Raw genomic sequence first — 20,340 nt, forward strand, 5'->3', positions numbered from 1 at the left:
ATTAGTAACAATGAACTGGTAGGTAAGGGAGGGTGGAAAAGGAGCTGGGTGGGGACGAAGGTAATTTAAGAGGGTGTGTAAAGCGCTCAGGAAACGAGGAACAGACAATGACCGTCAGACTCCAATACCAGTATCACAGCTCCGCTCCCAGATAGTTAATTTGCCCATATTCCGTTGAATACCGCGAGAACGTACATCCAATTAACTACGCCCTCCTTCCTATACGCTAAAGACCCGCCTGCCGCCCCGCCCCCTGCGGCCCAGGTCCCGCCCCTCGTGTCCTCGCTGTATCCGGCAGCGTTAATAAAGTTGCAGCAGTTTGACATTTGCGGCGGACAATATGGCGGCCTCCACGCTCGGCTCTCTGCTGCGGACAGTCCGGCAGGTCTGCGCCACGCCCTTATACCCTCCTCCCCCTCTCCTCTGAACCCCCAAACCCACGGGTCCCCCACTTTTATGCCAGCTGTAGCGCCCAGTGCAGACTCGTCTCAGGGTTTTCGCTCTGCCCACTTCCCTCCTCCGGCCTGCTTCAGGGGAGGGCCGAGCTGCAGATGTAAATATGATATTCGTAAGCTTAGAGCTGACTGGCGTTGAAAGCTACAGATTGACAGATAAGGAGTGTAGGTGGGGAGAGAAGGTGTCCGAGGAATGAGGCCCCAGAGCCTTCAATGTTAAGAGAGCCCAGCAAAGCAGACTTGAAAGAAGCAGAGCGAGGGAGGAGAGCGTGGTGGCCCGGAAGCACTCCAGGAGCAGGGAGTGGGCAACTCTCTGCTCAAAGTCAATTAAAAGACGAGCTGAGAATTGCTTGTTGGGTTTAGCAGAGTGGAAATTGTTGGGACCTCGATCTTAGCGTTTCGATGGCGTGGTGGGGGCGAAAGCGTTCACGACAGAATAGGAGGAAAGAAATTGGAGACTACGAATATAGACAAGCCTTTGAAAACGCTTTGCCGCAAAGGGGAGCAGAAAAATGGGTCAATAACTGCAGAGGAGGTGGGTTAAGAGTGGGTGTTACGTGTTATTTTTTTTTTTTAACGTGACAGAAGTAACTGCATGTTTTTGTGTTAAAGGGAAAGTTTCTGTAAAGTGGGGAAAATGGATGATGTAGGAGAGGGAAGAATTGCTGGAGCTGTACCGCTGTGTAGGCAAGAGATGTTGAGTTTTGTGTTCAATTGTTTGGTCTTAGGAACATAGTTAATCTGTAATAGCGTTGTCCAGTAGAAATAAAATGCCAACCACATATGTAACTTAAAAGTTTCTAAGTGGCCACATTAAAAAAAGTAAAAAGCAGATGAAATTAATTTTATTAAAATATTTTATTTAACTAGGTATGTCAAAAATATTATTTCAATATGTAGTCTTATAAACGTGATGTATGAGGTATTTACATTCTTTTTTTCATACTAGATCTTCAAAATCAGGTTTGTATTTTATAGTTAAAGCACATCTTAGCTTGGATGCTAAATTTTCCACCATTAAAATGGAAAATGTAAGAGCTTCCCTGGTGGTGCAGTGGTTAAGAATCTGCCTGCCAACGTAGGGGACATGGGTTCGAGCCCTGGTCCGGGAAGATCCCACATGCCGCAGAGCAACTAAGCCCATGCACCACAACTATTGAGCCTGTGCTCTAGAGCGCGCGAGCCACGACTCCTGAAGCCTGGGCACCTAGAGCCTGTGCTCTGCAACAAGAGAGGCCACCACAAGGAAGACCCAATGCAGCCAAAAATAAATTTTAAAAAATAAATTTATTTTTTAAACGGAAAATGTAGTCCTACCAAAACACTAAAATTAATGTTTATCTTGCTTCCGTTTAAATTTTTTAATTAATTAAAATTAGGAATTACGTTTCTCTCGTTATATTTCAAACTCACTAGCTGTGTGTGGTTAGTGGCTACTGTATTGGACAGAGCAGATCTTTAATAACAGGATGGAATGTAGTACATGTGACTACAGATGCTTTTTTAAAAATTTATTTTAATTGAAATATAGTTGATTTGCAATGTTGTGTTAATTTCTGCTGTACAGCAAAGTGATTCAGTTATACATATTTTTTTTCATATTCTTTTCCATTATGGTTTATTATAGGATATTGAATATAGTTCCCTGTGTTATTCAGTAGGACCTTTTTGTTTATCCATTCTATATAATAGTTTGCATCTGCTAATCCCAAACCCTCATCTGTCCCTCCCCCTTGGCAGCCAGAAGTCTGTTCTCTATATCTGATTACAGGTGCTTTTAATTTCGTAATTAAAGAGAAATTGAAGTCATCAGCTAAATGTGGGGATGTGGGAGCAGGTGTCAGAGATTTGAGGAAAGATGGTGTAAAATAGTCAAGAGTAGACCGGAAGAATAGTGGCAAGAATTAGAGCCAGTACAGTGAAGTGAGAGAGGGACCAGGGAGTTGAGGGTGTCTGAAAGATGACATTGTATTTACGGACCATGGAATTCAGGCTGGGTAAGCGGGAGATAGGAAATCAAAAGCTGAGAGCCAGTGAAGAGCTGGTAGGAACAATGGATTAAAAGTCTCAGGGGAGCTGTTATGAGGTGTTAGAAGGAGCAAGCTAGAAAGAAGTGATAGAGAATGAGATACACACAGCTGAGACAATGGAGGGCTTGCACCTACTGGTAATAAAAGACCTAGGGCATGGAAGTGAATAGGTAAAGAAGAGTGGAGGACAAAAATCACTGGAGGAAAAGAGTTCGAGGAATGGAGAGATCACAGTGTAATTTCATGTGTGTTGAGATCACCAGGAATTAAGACAGGAAGAATATTGGAGAGAGCGACAGTGAGGCAGCATTTACAGTGAGTGAAAAACGAAAGGGAATGGTGGGGGCTGTGGTAGATGACTGCAGTGGTGACCTGTGGTGGGAGTACAACCCAATGGCACAAGAGCCAAAGCTTACTTTCAGGAAGGAGGGACAGTCTGGAAGCTGCAGCAAAGAGCCAGGAAGCTTTCTCCCACTCGTGAGAGAAAAAAAGAGCTACGGGGAAACTATCTGGGATTCAAGATTCTCTAGAGCAAATATCTGAAGGAGATGTTAAGGAATTGAGGATTTAGAAAATTTCGGCGATGGTAGACCATGAGTTGAAGAGGGCCCAGTGGAAGAGTTTTAGGAGGTGAAGAGCGGTGAGAGAGAGGGGCAGGATAGGATAAGTACAGAACAATGCAATCTTAATATATAAAGCACTGTTATCAACTGGTAAGAAAATACTGACAATAGAAATGTGGGCAAAGGACATACACTATTTACAGAAGAAATTACTATAATAGACCAATAAATGTTTATTTTAAAAGTGTATTGCTTTTATAGTCAGAAAGAAAGTTGTGGAAAAAGAATGAAAGGTGTTTTGTTTTGTTTTCTTAAATAAATAGAAACCTGTTAGGAGATGGTAGAGAGGATGTTGATTAGGAATAGTCTGGAAAAGAATTGAGGGGAAAAATGTTTAATTTTGTTTTCTAATTCTCTTTAACTTTCAATGTCATAGATAAAAACAAACCTTGCATTGACCCTTAATGTGAATTGTTTCTCTCAGCCAAAATGATCTCCTCAGACCTTACCACTATATCTTGTTCATTTCCTCTTTTGGTTTGGAAAAACTTAACCTTCTCTTCCTTCCTTTCCATGATGCTCATTTCCAGCCACAGTGACCACGTGTTCATTTGACTCAGTCGTGTCAAATCGATATTGAAATTTCCTTCATGCTGTCTTATTTCCAAAAAGCAGATTTTAGAGTTGTTGTATTTCCCCATGAGACTTTGAAGCATTGAAGATGCTCAGTTTATCTTTTGTTAATAGATTGAAAAAACGTTTTCTTTCTAATCTACTATTCTCATTTTCATCTTTATATTCTGTATAATGCTGTACATATATTTGTTTCTAAAACAGCAGTTATAAGAGACCATCATTATTTTCTATAGCTGCAATTTAACGAACATATAATATTTGCTCTGGTTTGGGGGAGACTAGAGTTTCTAGTGGCCTATACTCTCTCTGCCTGTACTGTCAGTCAGAATTGTAAACTCGCACCATGTAAACATGTGACAATGAGGAGCCTACTATTTTATTACTGGACAACTCATGCTAAGAAATATTAGGTCAATGATAATTTCAAATTATAATTTTGAAATAATGCTTTGACCCAGCAGTTCTGCTTCCAAGAATTTATCCTACTGATACATAGAAATATATATGAAATGATTTACATAAGACATTATTCATTGCAGCATTGTTTATAATGATAACTGGTGAGGTATGGTCTAGCTGTCCACCAGTAGGTCACAGGATAATAAATCATGATGTATCTGTGGGGAGGAAAAAGTAACTGCTTTATCTTCTTCTAAGTTCTCAGCTGGGGCCCTTGTAACAAGAGAAAATCATACAAATTTGTAAGTTTTACCCGACACAGGAAGTTTCACAGGGAAATGAAGACCCAAAGAAGTTAAACCTGAGTAGTTTTGTGCTAGGTTTGATGAAGCCTGGAAAGTCATGGGGAAATTTGATAAGACAAAAGTTATGGGCTAAGTGTAGAAAACTAAGGGAAACTTAGCAAGGCCTGTTATTCAGATTCTTCTCAGTGTCCCTCAGGCTTCAGACATAAAGATGCTTCTTTCATGCCCTGGCTATAGGGAGGGCACCTCTCACATAAGGGTCTTATGACCTGTTTCAGGGGAAGGTCAGAAAGCCCTTCTTGCACCTGCTGTTTCTCAAATTCCATTTGCTTGAAATAGTCAGTATGCCAAAGGAGCCATATTTTGAGGTAGTGTCTCCTGAACCTGGTCACATCCATATAGTGGAATATTATGTGACCTAAAACAATGTGGAAGCTTTTTGGCATATGGATATGGAAAGATCTCCAAGATGTATTGTTAAATGTGAAAAAAGGGGGTAGGGGAAGAAACATGGGAGTGGGCGTGTGTACATGTATTTTATAGACAAAAATCTCTGGAAGGCTGCACAAGAAACTAGTAACTGGATACCTCTGGAGGTGGGGGTGTGGTCACTTGGCTGGTGAGGGACGAGGTGGGAGGGTGAATCCACTGTATGTCTATACTTTTTTAAAATTTCATTTTTTTATTGAACTATAGTTGATTTCAGCAAAGTGATTTGGTTATATTTGGTGTGTTTTATATATTTTTTTCGATTCTTTTCCATTATAGGTTATTATAAGATCGAATATATTTCCCTGTGCTATACTGTAAATCCTTGTTTATCTGTTTTATATATGCTAATGTGTATCTGTTAATCCTATATTCCTGATTTATCTACCTCTCCTTCCTCCCGTCCTGTTATCCCTTTTGGTAACCATAAGTTTGTTTTCCGTGTCTGTGAGTCTGTTTCTGATTTGTAAATAAGTTCATTTGTACTATTTTTTAGATTCCACATATAAGTTATATTTGTCTTTCTCTGACTTGCTTCACTTAGTATGATAATCTCTGGGTCCATCCATGTTGCTGCAAATGGCATTATTTCTTTTTTATGGCTGAGTAATATTTCATCTTCTTTATCCATTCACCTATTGATGGACACTTAGGTTGCTTCCATGTCTTGGCTGTTGTAAATAGTGCTGCTATGAACACTGGTCTTCATGTATCTTTTCTAATTAAAGTTTTTTTCCAGATATATGCCCAGGACTGGGATTGCAAGATCATATGGTAACTCTATTTTCAGTTTCTTGAGGAACCTCCATACTGTTTCCCATAGTGGCAGCACCAATTTACATTCCCACCAAAGTGTAGGAGGGTTCCCTTTTCTCACAACCTCTCCAGCATTTGTTATTTGTAGACTTTCTGATGGTGTCCATTCTGACCTGTGTGAAGTGATACCTCATTTTAGTTTTGATTTGCATTTCTCTAATAATTAGCAATATTGAGCATCTTTTCATATGCTTGTTGGCCATCTGTATGTCTTCTTTGGAGAAATGTCTATTTAGGACTATTTAGGTCTTCTGTCCATTTTTTGATTTTTTTTTTATATTAAGCTGTGTGAGCTGTTTGTATATTTTGGAAATTAATCCCTTGTCAGAAGTATTGTTTGCAAATATTTTCTCCTAGTTGGTTGGTTTTCTTTTTGTTTTCTTTATGATTTCCTTTGCTGTGCAACAGCTTAGTTTAACTGGGTCCCATTTGTTTATTTTTATTTCCATTTTGCTAGAAGGTGGATCCAAAAACATATTGTTGCAATTTATGTCAAAGAGTGTTCTGCCTATGTTTTCTTCTAGGAGTTTTATAGTATCTAGTCTTACATTTAGGTCTTTAATCCATTTTGAGTTTATTTTTATCTATTGTGTTCAAATTTCATTCTTTTGCACATAACTGTACAGTTCTTCCAGGACCTTTTAATGAAGAGACTGTCTTTTCTCCATTGTCTATTCTTGCCTCCTTTGTCATAGATTAATTGACCATAGGTGTGTGGGTTTATTTCTAGGCTTTCTATCCTGTTCCATTAATCTATGTGTCTGTTTTTGTTCCACTACCATACTGTATTGATTTCTCTAACTTTGTAGTATTGTCTGAAGTCAAGAAAGGTGATTCCTCCAGTACCATTCTTCTTTCTCAAGATTGTTTAGGCTTTTTGGGGTCTTTTCTGTTTCCATATAAATTTAAACATTGTTCTAGTTCTGTGAAAAATGCCATTGGTAATTTGATATGCCTTTAAATTACACTTGTCTTTTTCTTGTGGTTGATTTCTATCTAATCTATTGCCATTGGATTGCACTGAATCTGTAGATTGCCTTGGGTAGTGTGGTCATTTTAACAATATTGATTCTTCCAACCCAAGAACATGGTATATCTTTCCATCTGTTTGTGCCATGTTCAGTGTCTCTCAGTTTTTGCAGTACAGGTTTTTTGCCTCCTTAGGTAGGTTTATTCATAGGTAGTTTATTCTTTTGATGGGAAACTTTAACTGTGCTGTCAACTTTGGAGAAGTATCCCAGTTGTACCATGTTGGGTTGGCATTGTACAGAAATCAACAGCCATATTGGTCTAGAAACGTTAAACATAATTTTTTCCATTTGTACAGGGGTAGCACACTGTATTAAATATGTAAGGTCTTATCTACATGGGTTTGATTACAGAAACTAATAAAGTATTCTCTAAATAAAAAAATTGTTTATATTATTGTTAATAATATAAATTGTTTATATTGTTAATATAACAATATAAATTGTTTCCTCAATTTCTCATTCTGATATTCCATTGTTTGTGTATAGAAATGCAACAGATTTCTGTGTATTAATTTTGTATCCTACAACTTTATCAAATTCTTTGACGAGCTCTAGTAGCTTTCTTGTGGCGTCTTTAGGATTTTCTGTGTATAGTGTCATCTGAAAACAGCAACAGTTTTATTTCTTCTTTTCCATTTTGGATTCCTTTAATTTCTTTTTGTCTCTGATTGCTGTGGCTAGGACTTCCAGAACTATGTTGAATAAAAGTGGCACGAGTGGCCATCCTTGTCTTGTTCCTGATCTTAGAGGAAATGCTTTCAGCTTTTCACCATTGAGTATGATGTTAGCTGTGGGTTTGTAATATATGGCATTTATTATGTTAAGGTAGGTTCCCTCTGTGCCCACTTTCTGGAGAGTTTTTATCATAAATGGATGTTGAATTTTATCAAAAGCTTTTTCTGCAACTATTGAGATAATCATATGCTTTTTATTCTTCATTGTTAATGTGGTGTATCACACTGATTGATTTGCAGATATTGAAAAATCCTTGCATCTCTGGGATAAATCCCACTTGATCATGGTATATGATCCTTTTAACCTATCATTGGATTTGGTTTGATAATATTTAGTTGAGGATTTTTGAATCTATCTTCATCAGAGATATTGGCCTGTACTTTTCTTTTTTTGTGTGGGTTCTTTGTCTAGTTTTGGTATCAGGGTGATGGTGGTATCATAGAATGAGTTCAGAAGTGTTCCTTCCTCTGCCATTTTTGGGAATAGTTTCACAAGGATAGTTATTAACTCTTCTCTAAATGTTTGGTAGAATTCACCTGTGAAGCCATCTGGTCCTGGACTTTGGCTTGTTGGGAGTTTTTAAATTACCAACCCAATTTCACTACTTATAATTGGTCTGTTCATATTTTCTATTTCTTCCTGGTTCAGTCTTGCAAGATTGTACCTTTCTAAGAATTTGTCCATTTCTTCTAGGTTGTCCATTTTATTGGCATATAGTTGCTCAAAGTAGTCTCTTATGATTCTTTGTATTTCTGTGGTGGCAGTTGTAACTTTTCTATTTCTATTTTATTGATTTGGGACTGCTCGCTTTTTTTTCTTGATGAGTCTGGTAAAGGCTTATCAATTTTGTTTATCTTTTCAAAGAACTAGCTTTTAGTTTCATCGTCATTCCTATTTTTTTAGTCTCTATTTCATTTCTGCTCTGATCTTTATGATTTCTTTCCTTCTACTAACTTTGGGTTTTGTTCTTCTTTCTCTAGTTGCTTTAGGTGTAAGGTTAGGCTGTTTATTTGAGATTTTTCTTGTTTCCTTGCATCTCTAAACTTCCCTCTAAGAACTGCTTTTGCTGTGTCCCATAGATTTTGGATTGTTGTGTTTTCATTTTCATTTGTCTCCAGGTATTTTTTGATTTCCTCTTTGACTTATTCAGTGATCCATTGATTGTTTAGTAGCATATTGTTTAACCTCCATGTGTTTGTGTTTTTGCAGTCTTTTTCTTGTAGTCGAATTCTATCCTCATAGTGTTGTGGTCAGAAAAGATGCGTGATATGATTTCAGTTTTCTTAAATTTACCAGGGTTTGCTTTGTTGCTCAGCATGTGATCTATCCTGGAGAATGTTCCATGTGCCCTTGAAAAGAATTTGTATTCTGCTGCTTTCAGATGGAATGCTCTATAAATATCAATTAAGTCTATCTGGTCTAATGTGTCATTTAAGGCCTGTGTTTCCTTATTGATTTTCTGTCTGGATGATCTGTCCATTGATGTAAGTGGGGTGTTAAAGTCCCCCACTAAAATTATTATATATTCTTGTATTGATCCTTTGATCATTATGTAGTGTCTTTCTTTGTCTCTTGTAACAGTCTTTTTTTTAAAGTCTATTTTGTCTGATATAAATATTGCTGTTCTGACTTTCTTTTGATTTGCATTTGCATGGAGTATCTTCTTCCATTCCCTCACTTTCAGTGTGTATGCGTCTTTAGATCTGAAGTGTGTCTCTTGTAGGCAGCAAATATACTGGTCCTGTTTTTGTATCCATTCAGTCAGTCTGTGTCTTTTGGTTGGAGCATTTGGTCTGTTTACATTTAAGGTAATTATCAATATGTATGTTCCTATTACTATTTTGTTAATTGCTTTGGATTTGTTTTTGTAGGTCTTTTTTTGCCCTTTTTTCTCCTGTTCTCCTGTGTTGTGATTTGATGACTATTTTTAGTGGTATGTTTGGATTCCTTTTTCTTTTTTGTGTCTGCATCTATCATAGATTTTTGTTTTGCAGTTACCATGAGGTTTTTGTATAGGAGTCTATATTTATGCATGCTTGTTTCAAGTTGCCCATCTCTTAATTTCTAATGCATTTTAGCTACACTGACTGCATTTGTAGTCTCCTTTCCTCACTATTACTGTTTTTTGGTTTTTTGGGTTGTTTTTTGCGGTACGCGGGCCTCTCACTGTTGTGGCCTCTCCCGTTGTGGAGCACAGGCTCCCGACGCGCAGGCTCAGCGGCCATGGCTCACGGGCCCAGCCACTCCGCGACATGTGGGCTCTTCCCAGACCGGGGCACGAACCCGTGTCCCCTGCGGTGGCAGGCGGACTCTCAACCACTGCGCCACCAGGGAAGCCCACTGTTACTGTTTTTGATTTTACATTTTACATCTGATTGTTTTGTGTATCGCTTAACTGCTTACAATGGTTACAAATGATTTTACTACTTTAGTCTTTTAACCTCCCTACTAGCTTTGTGCATGGATGATTTTCTACCTTTATTGTATGTTTGCCTTTATCAATGAGCTTTTCCATTTTGTAATTTGCTTGCTTCTAGTTGTGGCCTTTTCATTTCCGCCTGATGAAGTTCCTTTAGCAGGTGCTGTAAAGCTGGTTTGGTGGTGCTGAATTCTTTTAGCTCTTGCTTGTGTGTAAAGCTTCTGATTTCTCCATGAAATCTGAATGAGAGCCTTGCTGGGTAGAGTATTCTTGGTTGTAGGTTTTTCTCTTTTATCACTTTAAGTATATCATGCCACTCCCTTTTAGCCTGTAGTTTCTGCTGAAAAATCAGCTGATAGCCTTATCAGAGTTCCCTTGTGTGTTATTTGTTGCTTTTCCCTTGTTGCTTTTAATAGTCTCTCTTTATATTTAACTTTTGTCATCTTTCTTACAATGCATTGTGGTGTATTCCTCTGTGGGTTAATCCTGTATGGGACTCTCTGCACTTCCTGTACTTGGGTGACTGTTTCCTTCCCCAGGTTAGGGCAGTTTTCAGCTATTATCTGTTCATTTATTTTCCAAGACCACCCTTTCTCCCTCCTTCTGGGATCCCTAAAATGCCAGTATTAGTGTGCTTGATGTTATCCCAGAGGTTTCTTAAGCTGTCCTCATTTCATTTCATTCTTTTTTCTTCTTTCTGTTTAGTGGCAATGATTTCCACTACCTCTGTCTTCCAGCTCACTGATCCGTCCTTCTGAATCATTTAGTCTACTGTAGATTCCTTCTAGTGTATTTTTTATATCAGTTATTGCATTTTTAGTTCTTTATATTCTTTATATTTTCTAATTCTTTTTTAAAAACTTCTGATTTCTTGCTCTGTGCATCTATTCTCCTCCCAAGTTCTTTGATCGTCTTTACAATCATTACTCTGAACTCTTTCTTGGGTGGATTGCCTATCTCCACGTGACTTAGTTGTTCTTCTGGGGTTTTATCTTGTTTATTTGTGTGAAACATATTCCTCTGTTGCCTCATTTTATGTAAATTGCTATTTGTGTTTTTATGTATGTGGTAGGTTGGTTTCGGTCCTCCACCTTGGAAAACTGGCCCTCTGTAGGAAACGTCATTTGTGTCCCAGCAGTGCACTCCCCTCTCATCCCTCAAGGATCAGGGGCCAGCTGGTCCCAGGGTAGTGTCTGGCCTGTGTTTGTGGACTCAGTCTGCAGGCTGCGGAACTGTAGTTTTCGTGCTTCTAGTGACTGTCCCCTGGTAGGTGAGCCTGGTGTAGAGGCTTGTGCAGGCTTCTTGGTGGGAGGGGCTGGTGCCTGTCCCCTGGTGGGTAGAACTGGGTCTTGGTCCTCTGATGGACAGGACCATGTCTAGGGACATATCTAGAGGAGGCTGTGAGCTCAGGAAGTCTTTAGGTAGCCTGTCTGCTGATGGGTTTGACTGTGTCCCTGCCCATTGTATTGTTTGCCTCAGTGCCTCTCAGTACTTGAGCCTATGCATGGGTGGGGCCAGGTCTTTGTGCCAAAATGTCAGCCTCCACAAGAACTCACACATGCAGATGAATGCTCCCTGATACATCAGGCACCAGAGTCTGTGTCCGCAGGGTGGGCCACAGCCACCTCCCCAGGAGACCCTCCAAGACCAGCAGGTAGGTCTGGCCCAGGCTTCTGTCAGATTACTGCTTTTGCCCTTGGTCCGGCGCATGTGAGATTTTGTGTGCGCACTTTGAGAGTGAAGTCTCTATTTCCCCCATTCCTGTGGAACTCTTGCAATCAAGCCCCACTGGCCTTCAAAGCCAAATGCTCTGGGGGCTCCTCTTCCCCATGTCAGACCCCTGGGCTGGGAGTGGAGTCTGACAGGCTCAGAACTCTCACTTCTTTGGGAGAACCTGTGCAATATAATTATTCTCTAGTTTGTGGGAAGCACACCTGGGGGTATGGGATTTGATTATATCATGAGTGTGCCCATCTCATTGTGGTTCCATCTTTATGTATTTAGATGTAGAGAATCTTTTCTGCTAAGTTTCAGTCCTTTTTAACAATGGTTCTGCAGATTGTTCTGATTTTCGTGTGCTCGTGAGAGGAGGTGTGCTTAGGGTCCTTCTCTGCCATCTTGGCTGCTCTCCCTTCAGCATTTTTATTACTTCCTTTTTGGACTTGGAGTCATGTAGACTGGAGAGGTCTGTTTCATTGCTTGTTCTTTCAGGGGATTTCACCTGTTCTTTTAATTGGGAGTAATTCTTCTGCTTTTTCATTTTACTTATATTTCTCTTATTCTGAATTTATTTTTTTAAGTATTAAATTTATTTATTTATATTCTATTTTTGGCTGCATTGGGTCTTCGTTGCATGTGGGCTTTCTTAGTTGCAGCAAGTGGGGCTACTCTTCATTGCGATGCATGGGCTTCTCATTGCAGTGGCTTCTCTTGTTGCGGAGCACGGGCTCTAGGTGCACAGGCTTCAGTAGTTGTGGCACACAGGCTCAGTAGTTGTGGCTCACGGGCTCTAGAGCACAGTCTCAGTAGTTTTGGCACACAGGCTTAGTTGCTCCGTGGCATGTGGGATCTTCCCAGACCAGGGCTTGAACCTGTATCCCCTGCATTGGCAGGCATATTGTTAACCACTGTGCCAGCAGGGAAGTCCCTCTTACTCTGAATTTAGGGAAAACAGTTGTCTACTGTGGTTTTGAAGGGCTGTTTTTATCTGTGAGTGACCCTGTGTAGACTGTATGAGTCCAGTATTTTTGGTGCGAGGGCTGTTTTTGGCTTGCTGTGTCTTTCCTCAGGGTGTACTGGCCCTTGTCTTCTTGATATAGGTGGTGTGTTTGATATTGTGTTGACTGGAGCCTGCACTGGATGTTGGGCAGGACCTCCTCTTTTCTCTGTGATTGTTAACAACCCTGTCAGGGGTAGAGTCTGCTCCCCGTTTGTTGGAGTGGAAGCACCTAGATCCGATTCTAAGCTTCAATGTGAGGTAGGCAGGACTAGAACACTCCCTCTGGGAAAGGAGCCCCTGTGCGTTCCTCCCCAGGAGCTGTTTGCTGTGATGTGCAACTCTGTGACACTGCCTGCCATCTGGTGTGCACACCCACAAAGATCACTGTTGCTGGCACTGCCCTCGGGGGCTGCATCTGCTGCAGGAGTGCTTGGAATCGGCTTGGAGGTTAGGTATGGGTGAGAAACCCTCACAAAACCATGGGCGAGAAAGTCCTCTGGAGCTGCAGCCCCACACCTAAAGCAGGAGTGCCAGTGATCACCTCAGTATTCAGTGCCGCCTCCATGTGTGTGTGCCCACAAAGTTTGCAAAACCCACTGCAGTTGGAGCTGTGCCCTGCTGTGAGCATGCTGATAGTGAGGCTGCTATAGTGGACTCATGCCCCTCCCTTCCCATGTTGACAGTGGGGCTCCTATGGCAGCCTCATGCTCCATCCTGTGCACACCCCCAGTTGTGGCTCGGGCCACACTCCAGGCCCTTTGGGCTGTCTTCACACAGCCAAACCGAGTCATCTCCCCAGGTCTGTCTACTGAGTTTCAACACCCAATCACTATGCACGCCAGCAGGTGCACCTCAGACTGGAAAGTGTGGCAATGTGGCAAAGACCGTCTGTGCTGGTCTCTCTACCCTGTGGGGCAGCAGACCAGCTCCTGCACTCTGCTTTTGAGCCTCTGAAGCTCCCTAGCTGTCCCAGCAGACCTCGCAGCCAGTGAAGGAGGCCCCCAGGGTGAGGGAACCTTTCGTCTTTCACAGCTCCCTCCCAAGGGTGCAGGTCCCATCCCAATTCCTCTTCTCCCTTTTCCCTTCATCCTACATGGTTTTGTGGAAATCTTTCTTGCAGCTTTGGTTGTCTGAGATCTTCCTCAGGCTTTCAGTAGGTAGCATGTATGGATTGTTCCACGTGTAGATGTATCTTTGGTGTATTTGTGGGAGCAGGTGAGCTCCATGTCTCTCTACTCCACCATCTTGGCCTCCTCCCCCTTTCTATACTTTTTTGACTTTTGAACCATATATTTATTAACCTAAGTAAAGGTAAAACAGAATTATATAAAAAATCTCAGAAAATTTTTCACTTTCCAACCCACATTATTAGCATTGTATTAATTACCACCATTTTGGCTTAATGTATGTCCATAAAAGTTATTTGTTCTGAATTAAGAAGTCTATTATTTTAAATTATTAAAGTTATCCATAATTACTTGGGGGATAAAAGGTCATAAATAGTGACTAAAAGAGGATCACAGGATGGAGAAACTGCCAGAGTCTGGGTCTGACTGTTCTTCACTTGTTCCTTGTCTCTGTCTCTTAGGTGGTTCCTTCATCAGCTTCAGGCCAAGTTCGAAGTTACTATGTAGATTGGAAAATGTTGCGTGATGTAAAGAGAAGAAAAATGGCCTATGAGTATGCAGATGAGAGGCTTCGGATCAATTCTCTCAGGAAGAATACCATTCTGCCAAAAGACCTTCAGGTTAGCTAAGTAAGATGAGTATCTACCATAAAATCATTAAATCAAATCAGATCACTTTTAATACAGTTTGTTGTGACTTAGTATCAATATACTTTCTGGAGAATGTAATCAGATTTTTTTCAATCAACGTAAACAAATACCCTTGTAACTGATTTTGATGAGTTTCAAATTAAAAAAGAACTATTCATTCTTAAGTAGCTCTTTAACCATTTCATTAGGTGATGCTTAGAAAGTACTGATGCATGGTAACCACACAGAAATTGGATAGTTATTTCTCCAATCATCCCAATCATTCACCTCTCAAGGCATTAGGAGTCTTTGCCAATGCGTGGGGCCAGGTGCCCAGCACATGGCCTACACCGTTCCTTATCCAGGGCCATCCCTAAGCCTGCCTCTCCGAATTCCTGTGCCCATGCGGTGGCCTTCCATTTAGGTTTACTTTCTTGTCACACTCTAACTTGAATAAGAGAATGTCAACTCTGTTTGATTCCCTGAATCATAAGTCCTGCCTAACTGGTGACATAAAATACCTGCATTCAAGAGTCTTATCAGGGACTTCCCTGGTGGCGCAGTGGTTGAGAGTCCATCTGCTGATGCAGGGGACACGGGTTCATGCCCCGGTCCGGGAAGATCCCACATGCCGCGGAGCGGCTGGACCCGTGAGCCATGGCCGCTGAGCCTGCGTGTCCGGAGCCTGTGCTCCGCAACAGGAGAGGCCACAACAGTGAGAGGCCCGTGTACCGCAAAAAAAAAAAAAAAAAAAAAGAGTCTTATCAGAGAGTATAACTCAAATTCAAAGCCATTAAACTTATCAAAAGCTCAGAGTAAATAATATTTCATTTATATAACTTTGGAGAATCATATACAGGCCCCTCATTACTGTGGATTCTTTTTAAATCTTGTCTAAATTAAGCCAGATAAGCAGAAAACTGAGTGCCCTGGACCATTCTGTTATGACTTTTACTGTAGTGACATTAAGCTACTTGCCTATATTTAGCGAGTAATAAGAAGTGGCTCCTGAGAAGCTCAGCTTAAGATGTTGTGGAGGACAAATGTATGAAGATCCCCAGAAGAGTCTGTGGTATGAGAACCAGCAATAGCTGTGCAGAGACTCTATGAATCATGGGAAGTGATCATGGCACTATGTTGCCTGCCAACTAGCTTACAAGTCAAATTTATGCCCCAGTGCTAACATACTTACAGGCTCTCACAGAATGCTCTTTTGTTTCATTTTCCCTTTGCCCAATTTCCTCATTTGTACACTGCCTTAAATCTTTACATTCACACATATGTAAACAATTTGTAGGTATTCTTCAAGTTCTGTCTCCATGAAACTTTACTTCATTCTGCCAGCCCAATCATTTCTCCTGTCTCCATAGCATTTACTGTCTACCATTCATTGACTTAATCATGTTGTTTTATATAATTCTCTCAGTATTTCTTTTTTTTTTCTTAATAGTATTTCTTAATAGCACATGCATAAGCTTTTGGAGATCAGGAACTACTCTTAATGCTTAATAGTTGATATAAATTTAGTGGCTTTCATATACATTTTCTCATTTATGTACTTCTAATATGTTAGAGTAATTATTTTGCTTCCATCATAGTCTAGTACAGGGTCAATCACACACATACACACACACACACACACACACACATGCACACACACGCACAATAATACACATACTTCAACCACATACATAAGACTAAATCTGTACTGACAAAACCTTAGTGCTAACTACTGCAGTAATCTCTGTTTTTCTCCCCGGAACCATTTTTGCCCTTACCATATTTATTTCCCTACGTTGCAAATGATCTTTTAAAAATGTAAGTCTCACTTGATCACTCGTCTTTGCATCTCCAGCCGTCAGAGTCTTTACCGTAGGTGTCAAGGTTCTGAGGGCTCCTGCCCTTCCTTCTTCTTCAACCTCACCTCAAACCACATTTTCCTCCTACTTGATGTTCAGTCCAGAGGTTTCAGACTTTTATGATTCAAAAATCTTATGGGAAATAACCTAACTTACACCTCAAGGAACTAGAAAAAGAAGAACAGGTAAGCCCAAAGTTAGCAGAAACAAAGATCAGAGCAGAAATTAATGAAAATAGAAACCGGAAAAATTAAAGATCTGTGAAACTAAGAGCTGGTTTTTTGAAAAGATAAAATTGATGAGCCTTTAGCTTGGCTAACCTAGTAAAGAAGACAGAAGACTCCAATAAAATCAGCAATGAAAGAGGAAACATTACAACTGATACCAAATAAATACAGAGAATCATAAGAGACTGATAAGAGCAATTGTATGCCAACAAATTGGCTAGCCTAGAAGAAATGGATAAATTCCTAGAAACACATAACCTATCAAGACTGAATCATGAAGAACTAGAAAATCTGCAGTGACCAATAATGAGTAAGGAGATTGAATCAGTAATCAGAAACCTACTAAGAAAAGCCCAGGACTGTGCCTTCATGAGTGAATTCTACCAAACATTTAAAGGGGAATTAATGCCAATCCTTCTCAAACTCTTCCAAAAAATTGAAGAAGAGGGAAGCATTCCCAAAGTCATTTTATGAGCCCAGCATTGCCCTGATACCAAAGCCAGATCAGGACACTACAAGAAGAAAACTACAGGTCAGTATCCCTGATGAATAGAGATGTAAAAATTCTCAACAAAATACTAGGAAACCAAATTCAATAGTTTTTCCTCTAAGATCAGGAGCAAGACAAGGATGTCTACTCTTGCCACTTCTGTTCAACAGAGTACTAGAAAGCCTAGCCAGAGCTATCAGGCAAGAAACAGAGATAGAAGGCATCTAATCAGGAAGGAAGAAGTAAAACTCTCTCTATTTGCAGACAACATGATATTATATATAGAAAACCCTGAAGACTCCACCAAGAAACTGTTAGAACTAATCCATAAATTGAGTAAAGTTGCAGGTTACCAAATCAACCTACAAAATTTAGTTGTGTTTCTATACACTGACAAACTATCTGAAAAAGAAATAAAACAATCCCATTTACAATAGCGTCAAAACTAAACCTAGAAATTAAGAAGGTGAAAGATTTGTACACTGAAAACTATATGCACTGATGAAAGAAATTGAAGAAGCAAAAATAGAAAAAATAATCTTAAAATTTGTATGGAACTACAAAAGACCCTCGAATAGTCAAAGCAATCCCGAGAAAGAAAAGCAAAAAAAAAAAAAAAGCTGGAGGTATCACATTTCCTGATTTAAAAGCTATAATATTCAAAATTGTATGGTATTGGCATAAAAACAGACACCCAGAAATGAAGCCACAGATACATAGTCAACAAATATTTGACAAGGTAGCCAAAAATACTCAGTGGGTATTGGATAGTTTCTCCATAAATGGTGTTGGGGAGACTGGATATTCGCATGTGAAAGAATGAAATTGGACCCCTATCTTACCGCACTCACAAAAATTAAATTGAAATGAGTTAAAGACTTAAAGGACAGATCTGAAAGTGTAAAACTGCTAGAAGAAAACAAAGGGTAAAAAAGTTCTTTGCCATTTGTCTTTGCAGTGATTCTTTAGGTGTGACACCAAAGGTGCGAGCAACAAAAGCAAAAATAAGCAAGTAGACTACATCACACTAAAAGAAACAACAACATGAAAAGGCACCCTACAAAATGGGAGAAAATATTTGCAAGTCATATACTTCATAAGGGGTTAATACCCTGAAAATGTAAGGAAGTCATACAACTCAGTAGCCCCCCAAATTTTTTTTGATTAAAAAATGGGCAGAGAACCTGAATAGACATTTTTCTAAAAAAGACATAAAAATGGCCAACAGATACATGAAAAGATGCTCAACATCACTTATCAGGGAAATGCAAATGAAAACACAAAGAGCTATCACCTCACACCTGTCAGAATGGCTACTATCCAAAAGACAAGAGATAAGTTTTGGCGAGGATGTGGAAAAGAGAACCCTTGTGCACTGTTGGCGGGAATGTAAATTGGTGCAGCCACTATGGAAAACAGTATGGAGGTTCCTCAAAAAGTTAAAAATAGAACTACCATGTATGATCCAGGAATTCCATTTCTCAGTATAAATCTGAAGGAAATGAAATCACTAGATAGAAATAGAAGTGATATCTGCACCCCTATGTTCACTTCAGCATTATTCACAATAGCCAAGACATGGAAACCACTTGAATGTCCATCAACAGATGAATGTGACACTCAGTGTGATTCATACACAGGCACAGAGTACGATACTATTTAGCCATAAAATAGAAGGAAATCCTGCCCTTTGCAATAACGTGGATGTACCTTGAGGGCATTATGCTAAGTGAAGTAAGTCAGAAAAAGACAAATACTGTATGATCTCTCTTATATGTGGAATCTAAAATAACAAATTCATAGAAACAGAGTAGAATGGTGGTTACCAGAGACTGGGGACTGGGGAAAATGGGGAGATGTTGGCCAAAGGGTACAGACCTCCAGTTTTAAGGTGAATAAGTCCTGGGGTTGAATAAGTACAACATGGTGACTACAGTTAACAATACCATATTATATACTTGAAAGTTGCTAAAAGAGTAAATCTTAAGTGTTCTCACGCACACAAAAAAGTAATTATGTGGGGTGATGGAGGTGTTAACTAACCTTATTGCGGTAATTATTTTTCACAGTATATACATGCATCAAAATATCACATTGTACACCTTAAACTTATACAGTGTTATATGTCAATTATATCTCAAGAAAGCTGGGAAAAAATCGTTTGGGGAGACAACAGAAATGCATTCATACATTTTCCAAAAGAGAAATGAGAATGTCTGTAGCAGCTCTATTTGTAATAGCTCAAAACTAGAAACTACCCGGATGTCCATCAGCTGTACAATGGATAAATGAATTATGGCATATTCACACAATAAAAGTTAGCACCAATGAGAATGAACAACTTACAACACATGCACCAGTATGAAGACTCTCACAAGCATTTTATTGAGTGAAAGAAGCCAAACAGAAATGAATAAAAAAGAATGGTTTTTATTATACTCCATGGTTACATTTATATAAAATCAAAACAAGAAAAATTCATCTGTGGTGTTAGTAACCAGGTTAGCTCTTAGCCAGGAGGTCAGTGACTGAAAGGAGGCAGAGGGAAGGCTTGGGGTGCGGGTAATTTTTCTTAATCTAGTTGCTGGTTACACAGCTACGTTCTGTTTGTGAAAACTTGTTGAGCTTTACACTTATGGTTTGTGGATTCTTGTGTATCTACGTTGTTTCAATTAAATTTTGAAAAATTACATTGTATGTCAAACATTTCTGTCATTTTTCTGATCTGTTTGTTTCTACTCAGAGCTTAAATTTCACTATGGTGTCCAGGGTTCTTTTGCCAAACTTGGCTACATTAATGAATCTAGCCCTTCGTTCTCTTCCTCTGAGCATTAACTAATCATCTAGAATAAATAAATGCATGTGATCTGTGTAAATAATGTTGTGACTTCCCTTAGGAAGTGGCTGATGAAGAAATTGCTGCCCTTCCCCGGGATAGCTGTCCTGTTAGAATCAGAAATCGGTGTGTTATGACATCCCGTCCACGAGGTGTAAAGCGGCGCTGGAGGCTTAGTCGTATCGTCTTCCGTCACTTAGCCGACCATGGGCAACTGTCTGGGGTGCAGCGAGCAATGTGGTAATAATCAGCTCCAGAACCTACTGAGCTTACAGGAAAACCAGTTCTGGCAAGAAGAGACTTCTCTAATAGACAAAAACCTAGTTTTTATGGGGGTCCAGAATAAAGGTCTTCTCTACCTGATGCTATCTATAGTTAAATTACTTATAAATTTTAAATGAAAAAATTTGGAAGTTTCATTCTGTCAGTGAATTATCTTTTCTCCTGGACTTAATAAATTACTGTTCCCAAGCATAGTGTGAAGAGTAGAGTAATAAAAAATATTTCTGTGGAAATATGGTCTGTATAGTTGTCTTTTCCATCATGTTTATTAATCTTTTAGCAACAGGTAAGTG

At 39.7% G+C, this 20,340-nt stretch overlaps 1 protein-coding gene across 2 annotated transcripts; it reads left to right on the forward strand.

Moving 5' to 3' along the window:
- Positions 1-257: 257 nt before the first annotated feature.
- Positions 258-20,280, forward strand: MRPS14 (mitochondrial ribosomal protein S14). 2 transcript variants are annotated; one of them, XM_030875417.2, is made up of 3 exons: positions 258-385; positions 14,186-14,344; positions 19,827-20,280. In XM_030875417.2, the coding sequence occupies exons 1-3, from the start codon at positions 341-343 to the stop codon at positions 20,007-20,009; spliced, it is 387 nt and encodes a 128-aa protein (XP_030731277.1). In that variant the 5' UTR covers positions 258-340; the 3' UTR covers positions 20,010-20,280. The 2 variants fall into 2 exon arrangements, with proteins under 2 accessions (XP_030731277.1, XP_030731276.1); XM_030875416.3 differs by lacking the exon at positions 258-385 and adding an exon at positions 762-971.
- The last annotated feature ends 60 nt before the right edge of the window (positions 20,281-20,340 follow it).

The sequence above is a fragment of the Globicephala melas genome, chromosome 1, assembly GCF_963455315.2.
Source record: "Globicephala melas chromosome 1, mGloMel1.2, whole genome shotgun sequence".
NCBI classification, from domain to species: Eukaryota; Metazoa; Chordata; class Mammalia; order Artiodactyla; family Delphinidae; genus Globicephala; species Globicephala melas.